The 13,982-nt window shown below is 47.2% G+C and overlaps 2 protein-coding genes across 4 annotated transcripts in view; both read right to left on the reverse strand.

Annotated features, from left to right (window-relative positions):
* The window catches only part of LOC131928677 (hemicentin-1), a gene marked incomplete at its 3' end in the record, with an annotated part of 34,273 nt that extends 30,918 nt beyond the window's left edge, over positions 1-3,355 (reverse strand). For 2 of the 3 annotated variants that reach the window (XM_059284759.1, XM_059284758.1), the window contains 1 exon segment: positions 3,022-3,354. In XM_059284759.1, coding sequence (XP_059140742.1) covers positions 3,022-3,094 — 73 coding nt within the window. 3 annotated transcript variants of the gene reach the window in all.
* A 4,332-nt stretch (positions 3,356-7,687) lies between these two features.
* LOC131928678 (hemicentin-2) lies at positions 7,688-13,961 on the reverse strand. The gene is made up of 6 exons (XM_059284760.1): positions 13,832-13,961; positions 13,437-13,527; positions 12,723-12,916; positions 9,664-9,819; positions 8,099-8,254; positions 7,688-7,867 (listed from the first exon to the last, which is right to left on the reverse strand). The coding sequence occupies exons 1-6, from the start codon at positions 13,953-13,955 to the stop codon at positions 7,845-7,847; spliced, it is 744 nt and encodes a 247-aa protein (XP_059140743.1). The 5' UTR covers positions 13,956-13,961; the 3' UTR covers positions 7,688-7,844.
* Positions 13,962-13,982: the final 21 nt, after the last annotated feature.

Consider the following 13,982-nt stretch of genomic DNA (forward strand, 5'->3'; position numbering starts at 1 on the left):
AGGACATGAGAGTAAGGACTTGAGAGTAAGGACATGAGAGTTAGGACATGAGAGTAACGACATGAGAGTAACGACATGGTAAGGACATGAAAGTAAGGACATGAGAGTAAGGACATGGCAAGGACATGAGAGTAAGGACGTGAGAGTAAGGACATGGTAAGGACATGAGAGTAACGACATGAGAGTAACGACATGTTAAGGACATGAAAGTAAGGACATGAGAGTAAGGACATGGCAAGGACATGAGAGTAAGGACATGAGAGTAAATACATGAGAGTAAGGACATGAGAGTAAGGACATGAGAGTAAGGACATGGTAAGGACATGAGAGTAAGGACATGAGAGTAAGGACATAAGAGTAAGGACATGGTAAGGACATGAGAGTAAAGACATGAGAGTAAGGACATACGAGTAAGGACATGGTAAGGACATGAGAGTAAGGACATGAGAGTAAGGACATGAGAGTTAGGACATGAGAGTAACGACATGAGAGTAAGGACATGAGAGTTAGGACATGAGAGTAACGACGTGAGAGTAAGGACATGGCAAGGACATGAGAGTAAGGACATGAGAGTAAGGACATGGTAAGGACATGAGAGTAAGGACACGAGAGTAAGGACATAACAGTAAGGTCATGGTAAGGACATGAGAGTAAGGACATGGTAAGGACATGAGAGTAAGGACATGAGAGTAAGGACATGAGAGTAAGGACATGAGAGTAATGACATGAGAGTAAGGACATGAGAGTAAGGACATGAAAGTAACGACATGAGATTAAGGACATAAGAGAGGACATGAGATTGAGGACATGAGAGTAAGGACATGAGAGTAAGGACATGAGACTAAGGACATGAGGGTAAGGACATGAGAGTAAGGACATGAGAGTAAGGACATGTTAAGGACATGAGAGTAAGGACATGAGAGTAAGGACATGAGAGTAAGGACATGAGAGTAAAGGACATGAGAGTAAGGACATGAGAGTAAGGACATGAGAGTAAGGACATGAGAGTAAGGACATCAGAGTTAGGACATGAGAGTAAGGACATGAGAGTAAAGGACATGAGAGTAAGGACATGAGAGTAAGGACATCAGAGTAAAGGACATGAGAGTAAGGACATGAGAGTAAGGACATGAGAGTAAGGACATGAGAGTAACGACATGGTAAGGACATGAGAGTAAGGACATGAGATTAAGGACATGAGATTAAGGACATGGTAAGGACATGAGATTAAGGACATGAGAGTAAGGACATGGTAAGGACATGAGAGTAAGGACATGAGATTAAGGACATGAGAGTAAGGACATGAGAGTAACGGCATGGTAAGAACATGAGAGTAATGACATGAAAGTAAGGACATGAATGTCAAGACATACGAATTAGGACATGAGAGTAAGGACATGAGAGTAATGACATGGTAAGGACATGAGAGTAAGGACATGAAAGTAACGACATGAGATTAAGGACATGAGAGAGGACATGAGATTGAGGACATGAGAGTAAGGACATGAGAGGAAGGACATGAGACTAAGGACATGAGAGTAAGGACATGAGAGTAAGGACATGAGAGTAAGGACATGGTAAGGACATGAGAGTAAGGACATGAGAGTAAAGACATGAGAGTAAGGACATGAGAGTAAAGGACATGAGAGTAAGGACATGAGAGTAAGGACATGAGAGTAAGGACATGAGAGTAAGGACATCAGAGTAAGGACATGAGAGTAAGGACATGAGAGTAAAGGACATGAGAGTAAGGACATCAGAGTAAGGACATCAGAGTAAAGGACATGAGAGTAAGGACATGGTAAGGGCATGAGAGTAAGGACATGCGAGTAAGGACATGAGAGTAAGGACATGAGAGTAAGGACATGAGAGTAAGGACATGAGAGTAACGACATGGTAAGGACATGAGAGTAAGGACATGAGATTAAGGACATGAGATTAAGGACATGGTAAGGACATGAGAGTAAGGACATGAGAGTAAGGACATGGTAAGGACATGAGAGTAAGGACATGAGATTAAGGACATGAGAGTAAGGACATGAGAGTAAGGACATGAAAGTAAGGACATGAATGTCAAGACATACGAATAAGGACATGAGATTAAGGACATGAGAGTAAGAACATGAGAGATTCGGTGGGTCGTAAATCGTGTAGCTACTACACTTAAACAGTTGACCTACAGCAGGGGTCTCCAAACTTTTCAGTCCGAGGGTCGCATTAACTATCAAATTTCAGTTCGGGGGCCAGTTTCTTCCAGACATGTCTTTGATTTTTCTGGGCAAAGTTCCTCAGCCATCAACAAACGATTTTTCCTTTGTCGAAAAGATCTCCGCGGGCCGGATGAGAGGACTTTGCGGGCCACATCCGGCCCGCGGGCCGTAGTTTGGAAATCCCTGACCTACAGCAACGGGCCAGCACCGATCTCATTTCCGACATCTGGTCTTAGCTGAGACCACCTCCCACCCTCACCCCAGATCACCACATGCACATACCTCGAGTTTTGACGGATTTTTTAGCTGACTGGAACTTGGGAGTTTTAGCTCAGATTTGAAACTGGTTATAACTGTAGAGTTTTAGCTCAGATTTGAAACGGATTATAACTGTAGAGTTTTAGCTCAGATTTGAAACTGGTTATAACTGTAGAGTTTTAGCTCAGATTTGAAACTGGTTATAACTGTAGAGTTTTAGCTCAGATTTGAGATTGGTTATAACTGTAGAGTTTTAGCTCAGATTTGAAACTGGTTATAACTGTAGAGTTTTAGCTCAGATTTGAAACTGGTTATAACTGTAGAGTTTTAGCTCAGATTTGAGATTGGTTATAACTGTAGAGTTTTAGCTCAGATTTGAGATTGGACACAACAAAAGAAATTTGAAACCTCCATGACAGAACATCCAACATTCAATTAATAATTTACTCCTAAGAGAGATTCTAACTAATTGGTTTAATTTGAACTTTTTCAAAAAAAAAAATTCGATGTATGTTAAAATGTAGGTTCAGACATTTAATTTATCCGGACTTACCTGTAGAAACTATCCTGGCATCGGCTGCCCAGAAGCAAGAATACAACAGCAACACCAACACGTGCCGGTTCATCTTTTAGCTGAGTCGGCTCAAGCAGACACAATTTAAAAAAAAACTTTTTGAGTTTATTGTTAGAACTGAGGAAAGTATTTAAAGTAATCGGGGTTGAAGAGAAACTTGTATTGAACTGATGTTGTACAGTTCTTGTTCAGCTCTTCAAATCACTTGAACTTTTCTTGTCGTATGACCAACCAACAAGTACGCCCTGTGTCTAACCTTCTCCGATCGCACCCATCTACAACACTTAGCCCTGTTCCAACCATGATCCTATGTCTTGGTGTGTGATCGTTTATTGCTCATCCACTTAAAACTTTAATCAAACCATTAATTCGACGCGATTCTAACAGAAAGCGATGCCATTGATTGTTTATCTTAAGGCCTTGCCTGGTAATGTATCAGGGGCGTTACTAGGGCGAGTGACATCCGGTTCTGTAACACGCATTCCCCCTCCCCCGTCCAAACACTATGTATAAATATTGTATACTCAAACTATAGGTATTTTGGTGTCACCCCCATCCTTATCACGTAGAGTGCCACTCTGTGCCTTATCATGTATGTACCTTGAATAAAGTAGCACAATCACTTTAAAAAAACAGACATCCTGATTACATTTTTATATTTAGCTGTAGAATAATCCTTAAGATGGTGTCACACATTGCGGTTCGAACCCCCCCCCCCCCCCCCCAACCCACATCCCCATCCTGTCTATCAAGGTTACAGTGTTGGGGTTCTTGATGCATCATTAGTCTGTGTGTGGGGAGTCATTAGGTCTGTGTGTATGGGGAGTCAATGATTGGTCATCAGGTTTGTGTGTGGGAAATCATCGGGTCTGTGTGTGGGGAATCAATGATTGGTCATCAGGTCTGTGTGTGGGGGAGTCATTAGGTCTGTGTGGGGGAGTCATTAGGTCTGTGTGTGGGGAGTCATCAGGTTTGTGTGTGGGGAGAGTCATTAGGTCTGTGTGTGTGGGGAGTCAATGATTGGTCATCAGGTCTGTGTGTGGGGGAGTCATTAGGTCTGTGTGTGGGGGAGTCATCAGGCCTGTGTGTGGGGAGTCATTAGGTCTGTGTGTGTGGAGTCATCAGGTCTGTGTGTGGGGAGTCATCAGGTCTGTGTGTGGGGAGTCATCAGGCCTGTGTGTGGGGAGTCATTAGGTCTGTGTGTGGGGGAGTCATTAGGTCTGTGTGTGGGGAGTCATCAGGTCTGTGTGTGGGGAGTCATCAGGCCTGTGTGTGGGGAGTCATTAGGTCTGTGTGTGGGGGAGTCATTAGGTCTGTGTGTGGGGGAGTCATTAGGTCTGTGTGTGTGGAGTCATCAGGTCTGTGTGTGGGGAGTCATTAGGTCTGTGTGTGGGGGAGTCATTAGGTCTGTGTGTGGGGAGTCATTAGGTCTGTGTGGGAAGTCATTACGTCTGTGTGTGGGGAGTCATTAGGTCTGTTTGTGTGGGGAGTCATCAGGTCTGTGTGTGGGGAGTCATCAGGTCTGTGTGTGGGGAGTCATCAGGTCTGTGTGTGGGGAGTCATCAGGTCTGTGTGTGGGGAGTCATCAGGTCTGTGTGTGTGGAGAGTCATTAGGTCTGTGTGTGGGGAGTCATTAGGTCTGTGTGTGTGGGGAGTCATTAGGTCTGTGTGTGTGGAGAGTCATCAGGTCTGTGTGTGGGGAGAGTCATTAGGTCTGTGTGTGTGGGGAGTCAATGATTGGTCATCAGGTCTGTGTGTGGGGAGTCATTAGGTCTGTGTGTGGGGGAGTCATTAGGTCTGTGTGTGGGGGAGTCATTAGGTCTGTGTGTGTGGAGTCATCAGGTCTGTGTGTGGGGAGTCATTAGGTCTGTGTGTGGGGAGTCATCAGGTCTGTGTGTGGGGAGTCATCAGGTCTGTGTGTGTGGGGAGTCATTAGGTCTGTGTGTGGGGAGTCATTAGGTCTGTTTGTGTGGGGAGTCATCAGGTCTGTGTGTGGGGAGTCATTAGGTCTGTTTGTGGGGAGTCATTAGGTCTGTGTGTGGGGAGTCATCAGGTCTGTGTGTGGGGGAGTCATTAGGTCTGTGTGTGGGGGAGTCATTAGGTCTGTGTGTGTGGAGTCATCAGGTCTGTGTGTGGGGAGTCATTAGGTCTGTGTGTGGGGAGTCATTAGGTCTGTGTGTGGGGGAGTCATTAGGTCTGTGTGTGTGGAGTCATCAGGTCTGTGTGTGGGGAGTCATTAGGTCTGTGTGTGGGGGAGTCATTAGGTCTGTGTGTGGGGGAGTCATTAGGTCTGTGTGTGGGGGAGTCATTAGGTCTGTGTGTGGGGGAGTCATTAGGTCTGTGTGTGTGGAGTCATCAGGTCTGTGTGTGGGGAGTCATTAGGTCTGTGTGTGGGGGAGTCATTAGGTCTGTGTGTGGGGGAGTCATTAGGTCTGTGTGTGGGGGAGTCATTAGGTCTGTGTGTGGGGGAGTCATTAGGTCTGTGTGTGTGGAGTCATCAGGTCTGTGTGTGGGGAGTCATTAGGTCTGTGTGTGGGGGAGTCATTAGGTCTGTGTGTGGGGGAGTCATTAGGTCTGTGTGTGTGGAGTCATCAGGTCTGTGTGTGGGGAGTCATTAGGTCTGTGTGTGGGGGAGTCATTAGGTCTGTGTGTGTGGAGTCATCAGGTCTGTGTGTGGGGAGTCATTAGGTCTGTGTGTGGGGAGTCATCAGGTCTGTGTGTGGGGAGTCATTAGGTCTGTGTGTGGGGAGTCATCAGGTCTGTGTGTGGGGGAGTCATTAGGTCTGTGTTGGGGAGTCATTAGGTAGTGTGTGGGGAGTCATTAGGTCTTTGTGTGGGGAGTCATTAGGTCTTTGTGTGGGGAGTCATTAGGTCTGTGTGTGGGGAGTCATCAGGTCTGTGTGTGGGGAGTCATCAGGTCTGTGTGTGGGGAGTCATTAGGTCTGTGTGTGGGGGAGTCATTAGGTCTGTTTGTGTGGGGAGTCATCAGGTCTGTGTGTGGGGAGTCATTAGGTCTGTGTGGGGAGTCATTAGGTCTGTGTGTGGGGAGTCATTAGGTCTGTGTGTGGGGAGTCATCAGGTCTGTGTGTGGGGGAGTCATTAGGTCTGTGTGGGGAGTCATCAGGTTTATGTGTGGGGGAGTCATTAGGTCTGTGTGGGGAGTCATTAGGTCTGTGTGTGGGGAGTCATTAGGTCTGTGTGTGGGGGAGTCATTAGGTCTGTGTGTGGGGAGTCATTAGGTCTGTGTGTGGGGAGTCATCAGGTCTGTGTGTGGGGAGTCATTAGGTCTGTGTGGGGAGTCATCAGGTTTATGTGTGGGGGAGTCATTAGGTCTGTGTGGGGAGTCATTAGGTCTGTGTGTGGGGAGTCATTAGGTCTGTGTGTGGGGAGTCATCAGGTCTGTGTGTGGGGAGTCATCAGGTCTGTGTGTGGGGGAGTCATTAGGTCTGTGTGTGGGGGAGTCATTAGGTCTGTTTGGGGAGTCATTAGGTCTGTGTGTGGGGAGTCATCAGGTCTGTGTGGGGAGTCATTAGGTCTGTGTGGGAAGTCATTAGGTCTGTGTGTGGGGAGTCATCAGGTCTGTGTGTGGGGAGTCATTAGGTCTGTGTGTGGGGAGTCATTAGGTCTGTGTGGGAAGTCATTAGGTCTGTGTGTGGGGAGTCATCAGGTCTGTGTGTGGGGAGTCAATGATTGGTCATCAGGTCTATGTGTGGGGAGTCAATGATTGGTGACGTCAAGTTTGAGATCACGTGACTTGCACTTTTGTACAATGCACATACTACATGCAGGTAGCACAACCATAATGTAAGTCTAATGTTTGTCAAAACGCCAGTGTAAGTCTAACCCATCAACGTAATGTAAATGCTACATTATTGCATTATACCTGCCTGCTATCGGAAAAATTTTCGTTAGATAACAAAACCCTTCAAGTTTACTTAAAGTAACTTAAACGGAAAATCATTGGCCTACTTAACCAGGCTAATTAACCAGGCTAATTAACCAGGCTAATTAAATCCAGTCTATTGCTTTCACAGAACAGATCACAATGACTCGTGTTCTTGACAGGCTTGTTATTGAACTCTGTGATTGACAAAACAGCATTGACTGTGATAAACAGGTGGGTAGCACACCAGCACAAGTGATCCAAATGTGGCTAGCACACCAGCACAAGTGATCCAAATGTGGGTAGCACACCAACACAAGTGATCCAAATGTGGGTAGCACACCAGCACAAGTGATCCAAATGTGGGTAGCACACCAGCACAAGTGATCCAAATGTGGGTAGCACACCAGCACAAGTGATTCAAATGTGGGTAGCACACCAGCACAAGTGATCCAAATGTGGGTAGCACACCAGCACAAGTGATCCAAATGTGGGTAGCACGCCAACGTTTCAGAAAGACAATTCACCAAAGATAAGGAATCTTCTAGTCTGTCCTATAAAAAGGACATTTTATTTACCAGCATTTGCTGCTTTTGACTTTGTACGTGAATACAGGTGGTGGAATGAGGAATTTTTCAAAAAGTTCTCGAGTGGGTAGCGGCCGTTACCCACACACGCAAACAATCAAGCTTCGACCAAAGTTCCAATTATTCAAAGAAAAATTTAGAGGCATGACAGTAAACTTGTTACAATATTTATTTAATTATAATTAATGCGGAGAAATCCATGATCGAATATAGCCGAAAATTAAGTTTTGAGAACAAGTTTGTTTCAGTTGCTGAAAAAGTTTGAATTTTTTTTTTCTTCTAACATTACTGACAAGCAAGTTAAGTGTCACGCTGACCAATGTTGGGCTGGATCAAAATTCGATCTCATCCCAATCTGAAATAGTATATATATAGGCCCTATATATATATATATATATATATATATATATATATATAAACATATGTATTTCTCTCTCTCTCTCTCTCTCTCTCTCTCTATATATATATATATATATATATATATATATATATATATATATATATATATATATATATATATATATATATATATATATGCATATATGCTTTATTAAGGTACATTAAATAAGGACATAATATACATTACCAACGACCTTGAGAAAACCGTCAAAAAAGATGTATCCTTCACTGTTGCTGATGTTACACTGGAAGCAGGCGGTGTCTGTAGACTTGTTCAGGTTCCTGATGGTCAGCTCGGTGCCACATTCACCGAAACTGTACCTGGTTTTGTCCGGGAAGTTGTCTGTTAAAGAAGTTCATTGGTTCTATTGCCAGTAATGTTGTTGTAAGATGAGGAGGACGCATCATGGGGCGGGGTGGTCGAACGGTAGGTTTAGAGATACACGACTAAATATGAAAGGTCGAATCAAATCTAACACAGAAACAACACACACTCACAGGATAACAACACACACACATACACCTCACCCACACACACCTCACCCACACACACCTCCACACACACCTCACCCACACACACCTCACCCACACACACCTCCACACACACCTCACCCACACACACCTCACCCACACACACCTCACCTTACCCACACACACCTCACCTCACCCACACACACCTCACCCACACACACACACCTCACCCACACACACCTCACCCACACACACCTCACCCACACACACCTCACCCACACACACCTCACCTTACCCACACACACCTCACCTCACCCACACACACCTCACCCACACACACCTCACCCACACACACCTCACCCACACACACCTCACCTTACCCACACACACCTCACCTCACCCACACACACCTCACCCACACACACCTCACCCACACACACCTCACCCACACACACCTCACCTCACCCACACACACCTCACCCACACACACCTCACCCACACACACCTCACCCACACACACCTCACCCACACACGCCTCACCCACACACACCTCACCCACACACACCTCTCACACACCTCACCCACACACGCCTCACCTTACCCACACACACCTCACCTCACCCACACACACCTCACCCACACACACCTCACCCACACACACCTCACCCACACACACCTCACCTCACCCACACACACCTCACCCACACACACCTCACCCACACACACCTCACCCACACACACCTCACCCACACACGCCTCACCCACACACACCTCACCCACACACACCTCACCCACACACACCTCACCCACACACACCTCACCCACACACACCTCACCCACACACACCTCACCCACACACACCTCACCCACACACACCTCACCCACACACACCTCTCACACACCTCACCCACACACACCTCACCCACACACGCCTCACCCACACACACCTCACCCACACACACCTCACCCACACACACCTCACCTTACCCACACACGCCTCGCCCACACACACCTCACCTCACCCACACACACCTCACCCACACACCTCACCCACACACACCTCATCCACACACACCTCACTCACACTCACACACACACCTCACCCACACACACCTCACCCACACACCTCACCCACACCCCCACACCTCACCAACACACACCTCACCCACACACCTCACCCACACCCCCACACCTCACCAACACACACCTCACCCACACACCTCACCCACACCCCCACACCTCACCCACACACCTTACCCACACCTTACACACCCCACACACCTATAGTGAGCAGCTCCCCATTCCTGTACCACACAGGTGGCTCCAGGTTCTCTCCCTCCATGGCCCTGGCCCAACATTTCAATGTGGCCATCTGGCCAGAAAGTTTGTATAACTTTTCCAGTGAAGTGTCTGGCGTTGTTAACATCAGAGGTGGACCTGTGATAAAAAGGTTAACATTACAGGTGCACCTGTTAAAAAGTAAGCATTAGAGGTGCACCTGTCAAAAGTTAACATTGGGGGTGCACGTACTTGTCACTGCACCGTCCCCAAGTACTTGTCACTACACCGTCCCCACGTACTTGTCACTACACCACGTACTTGTCACTACACCACGTACTTGTCACTACACCACGTACTTGTCACTACACCATCCCCACGTACTTGTCACTACACCGTCCTCACGTACTTGTCACTACACCACGTACTTGTCACTACACCACGTACTTGTCACTACACCGTCCCCACGTACTTGTCACTACACCGTCCCCACGTACTTGTCAATACAACACGTACTTGTCACTACACCACGTACTTGTCACTACACCGTCCCCACGTACTTGTCACTACACCGTCCCCACGTACTTGTCACTACACCGTCCCCACGTACTTGTCACTACACCGTCCCCACCTACTTGTCACTACACCGTCCCCACGTACTTGTCACTACACCGTCCCCACGTACTTGTCACTACACCGTCCCCACCTACTTGTCACTACACCGTCCCCACGTACTTGTCACTACACCACGTACTTGTCACTACACCGTCCCCACCTACTTGTCACTACACCGTCCCCACGTACTTGTCACTACACCACGTACTTGTCACTACACCGTCCCCACCTACTTGTCACTACACCGTCCCCACGTACTTGTCACTACACCACGTACTTGTCACTACACCGTCCCCACCTACTTGTCACTACACCGTCCCCACGTACTTGTCACTACACCGTCCCCACGTACTTGTCACTACACCACGTACTTGTCACTACACCACGTACTTGTCACTACACCACGTACTTGTCACTACACCGTCCTCACGTACTTGTCACTACACCACGTACTTGTCACTACACCACGTACTTGTCACTACACCGTCCCCACGTACTTGTCACTACACCGTCCCCACGTACGTGTCACTACACCGTCCCCACGTACTTGTCACTACACCACGTACTTGTCACTACACCGTCCCCACCTACTTGTCACTACACCGTCCCCACGTACTTGTCACTACACCGTCCCCACGTACTTGTCACTACATCGTCCCCACGTACTTGTCACTACACCACTTACTTGTCACTACACCGTCCCCACGTACTTGTCACTACACCACGTACTTGTCACTACACCGTCCCCACGTACTTGTCACTACACCACGTACTTGTCACTACACCACGTACTTGTCACTACACCGTCCCCACGTACTTGTCACTACACCGTCCCCACGTACGTGTCACTACACCGTCCCCACGTACTTGTCACTACACCACGTACTTGTCACTACACCGTCCCCACCTACTTGTCACTACACCGTCCCCACGTACTTGTCACTACACCGTCCCCACGTACTTGTCACTACATCGTCCCCACGTACTTGTCACTACACCACTTACTTGTCACTACACCGTCCCCACGTACTTGTCACTACACCACGTACTTGTCACTACACCGTCCCCACGTACTTGTCACTACACCACGTACTTGTCACTACACCACGTACTTGTCACTACACCGTCCCCACGTACTTGTCACTACACCACGTACTTGTCACTACACCACGTACTTGTCACTACACCGTCCCCACGTACTTGTCACTACACCGTCCCCACGTACTTGTCACTACACCGTCCCCACGTACTTGTCACTACACCACGTACTTGTCACTACACCACGTACTTGTCACTACACCGTCCCCACGTACTTGTCACTACACCACGTACTTGTCACTACACCACGTACTTGTCACTACACCACGTACTTGTCACTACACCACGTACTTGTCACTACACCGTCCCCACGTACTTGTCACTACACCACGTACTTGTCACTACACCACGTACTTGTCACTACACCACGTACTTGTCACTACACCACGTACTTGTCACTACACCACGTACTTGTCACTACACCGTCCTCACGTACTTGTCACTACACCACGTACTTGTCACTACACCACGTACTTGTCACTACACCGTCCCCACGTACTTGTCACTACACCGTCCCCACGTACTTGTCACTACACCGTCCCCACGTACTTGTCAATACAACACGTACTTGTCACTACACCGTCCCCACGTACTTGTCACTACACCGTCCCCACCTACTTGTCACTACACCGTCCCCACGTACTTGTCACTACACCGTCCCCACGTACTTGTCACTACACCGTCCCCACGTACTTGTCACTACACCGTCCCCACGTACTTGTCACTACACCGTCCCCACGTACTTGTCACTACACCACGTACTTGTCACTACACCACGTACTTGTCACTACACCACGTACTTGTCACTACACCACGTACTTGTCACTACACCGTCCCCACGTACTTGTCAATACAACACGTACTTGTCACTACACCACGTACTTTTCACTACACCATGTACTTGTCACTACACCACGTACTTGTCACTACACCACGTACTTGTCACTACACCGTCCCCACGTACTTGTCACTACACTGTCCCCACGTACTTGTCACTACACCACGTACTTGTCACTACACCGTCCCCACGTACTTGTCACTACACCGTCCCCACGTACTTGTCACTACACCACGTACTTGTCACTACACCGTCCCCACGTACTTGTCACTACACCGTCCCCACGTACTTGTCACTACACCGTCCTCACGTACTTGTCACTACACAGTCCCCACTTGTCACTACACCGTCCCCACGTACTTGTCACTACACCGTCCCCACGTACTTGTCACTACACCACGTACTTGTCACTACACCGTCCCCACGTACTTGTCACTACACCGTCCCCACGTACTTGTCACTACACCACGTACTTGTCACTACACCACGTACTTGTCACTACACCACCTACTTGTGACATTGAGGAAGATCTTGGCATCGTCCGACCCGGCACCGTTCCTGGCCGTGCATGAGTACGTCCCCTCGTCCTCCTCTCTCACCTGTTCAATTCGCAACTTCCGGCCGAAATCGTCGATGACGTAATGACCGTGACCTTCCTGGATGATCTGTTGTTGCTTGTCCTTCCACGTGATCACAGGTTCTTGGCTGGGGGGTCAAGGTCACAACAATCAGTGAAGGTTACAACAATCACTGACGTCACAAAAATTAGTGACGTCAAACCATATTAAATGTATGCAACTAAAGGAAACAAACACCTTGTACCTGGTTCTTCAAATAAATTCTCTTTTAATTTGTTTTCTACTCATAATAAATAGCAATAAACAGAATAGTAGAAAACAATTTTCAAATTATTTGTTTTCTACTCTTATCTCACTTTTTATGTTCGGGTAAACATTGTTTAGGTTTAGGAAAACATTGTTTAGGTTTAGGAAAACATTGTTTAGATTTAGATAAACATAGTTTAGGTTTAGGAAAACATTGTTTAGGTTTAGATAAACATTATTAAGATTTAGATAAACATTGTTTAGGTTTAGATAAACAATGTTAAGATTTAGATCAACATTGTTTAGGTTTAGATAAACAATGTTAAGATTTAGATCAACATTGTTTAGGTTTAAGGCGATTATAAATGAACAGTTTCAAGATTGAGAAAGGCTGGACTTACTAGCCAGAGAAAAAACATTCTAGAATGGCCGACATTCCAAATGTGGCTTTCACGACACTAGGCGCGTATTCCTTTCTGGGTTTCATGAAGCCTGTAGGAGAGGGGGGGGGAGACTGGATTAGTTCCAGCAATAATTTTCAAAACTTAACGTACTGATTATTCTGTCAGTGACATCCAGAGCTTCTTCCAGGCATCTCTTCGGGGGGGGGGGGGGGGGGGGGGCGAAAAAATTCTACCCCCCCCCCCGAACGAAATTAAATGTATATAATTCATATAGAAAATATATACTTTTAACAGTATCCGCCCCCCCCCCCCCCGAAAATTTTAAGTGCCCCCCCCCCCCCCGGAGAAAAAAGTCTGGAAGAAACACTGGTGACATCATTTATTTAACGTACTAAACTCTCTGTCAGTGACTGTCACTGTCACTGTGTCCACGATATAAATGATACTATCACTGTAGATGTATGGGAACACTCCACACTGGTATTTAGCTGAATCACTCCTGAAGGCATACGCCATACGTAGAGTACCTGTTCGATGAAAGGC

The sequence above is a fragment of the Physella acuta genome, unplaced genomic scaffold (assembly GCF_028476545.2).
Source record: "Physella acuta isolate Inbredline_101_S28 unplaced genomic scaffold, ASM2847654v3 ptg001531l, whole genome shotgun sequence".
Classification (NCBI taxonomy): Eukaryota; Metazoa; Mollusca; class Gastropoda; family Physidae; genus Physella; species Physella acuta.

What these genes read in the sequence shown, in the direction of transcription:
- LOC131928678 (XM_059284760.1), bottom strand. Translation starts at nt 13,955, where the DNA reads ATGGCGTATGCCTTCAGGAGTGATTCAGCTAAATACCAGTGTGGAGTG. An exon ending in AGTCACTGACAGAGAGTTTA is followed by an intron (nt 13,528 to 13,831) that starts GTACGTTAAATA and finishes CCTCTCCTACAG; the next exon opens with GCTTCATGAAACCCAGAAAG. An exon ending in GATCTTCCTCAATGTCACAA is followed by an intron (nt 9,820 to 12,722) that starts GTAGGTGGTGTA and finishes TTTTTATCACAG; the next exon opens with GTCCACCTCTGATGTTAACA.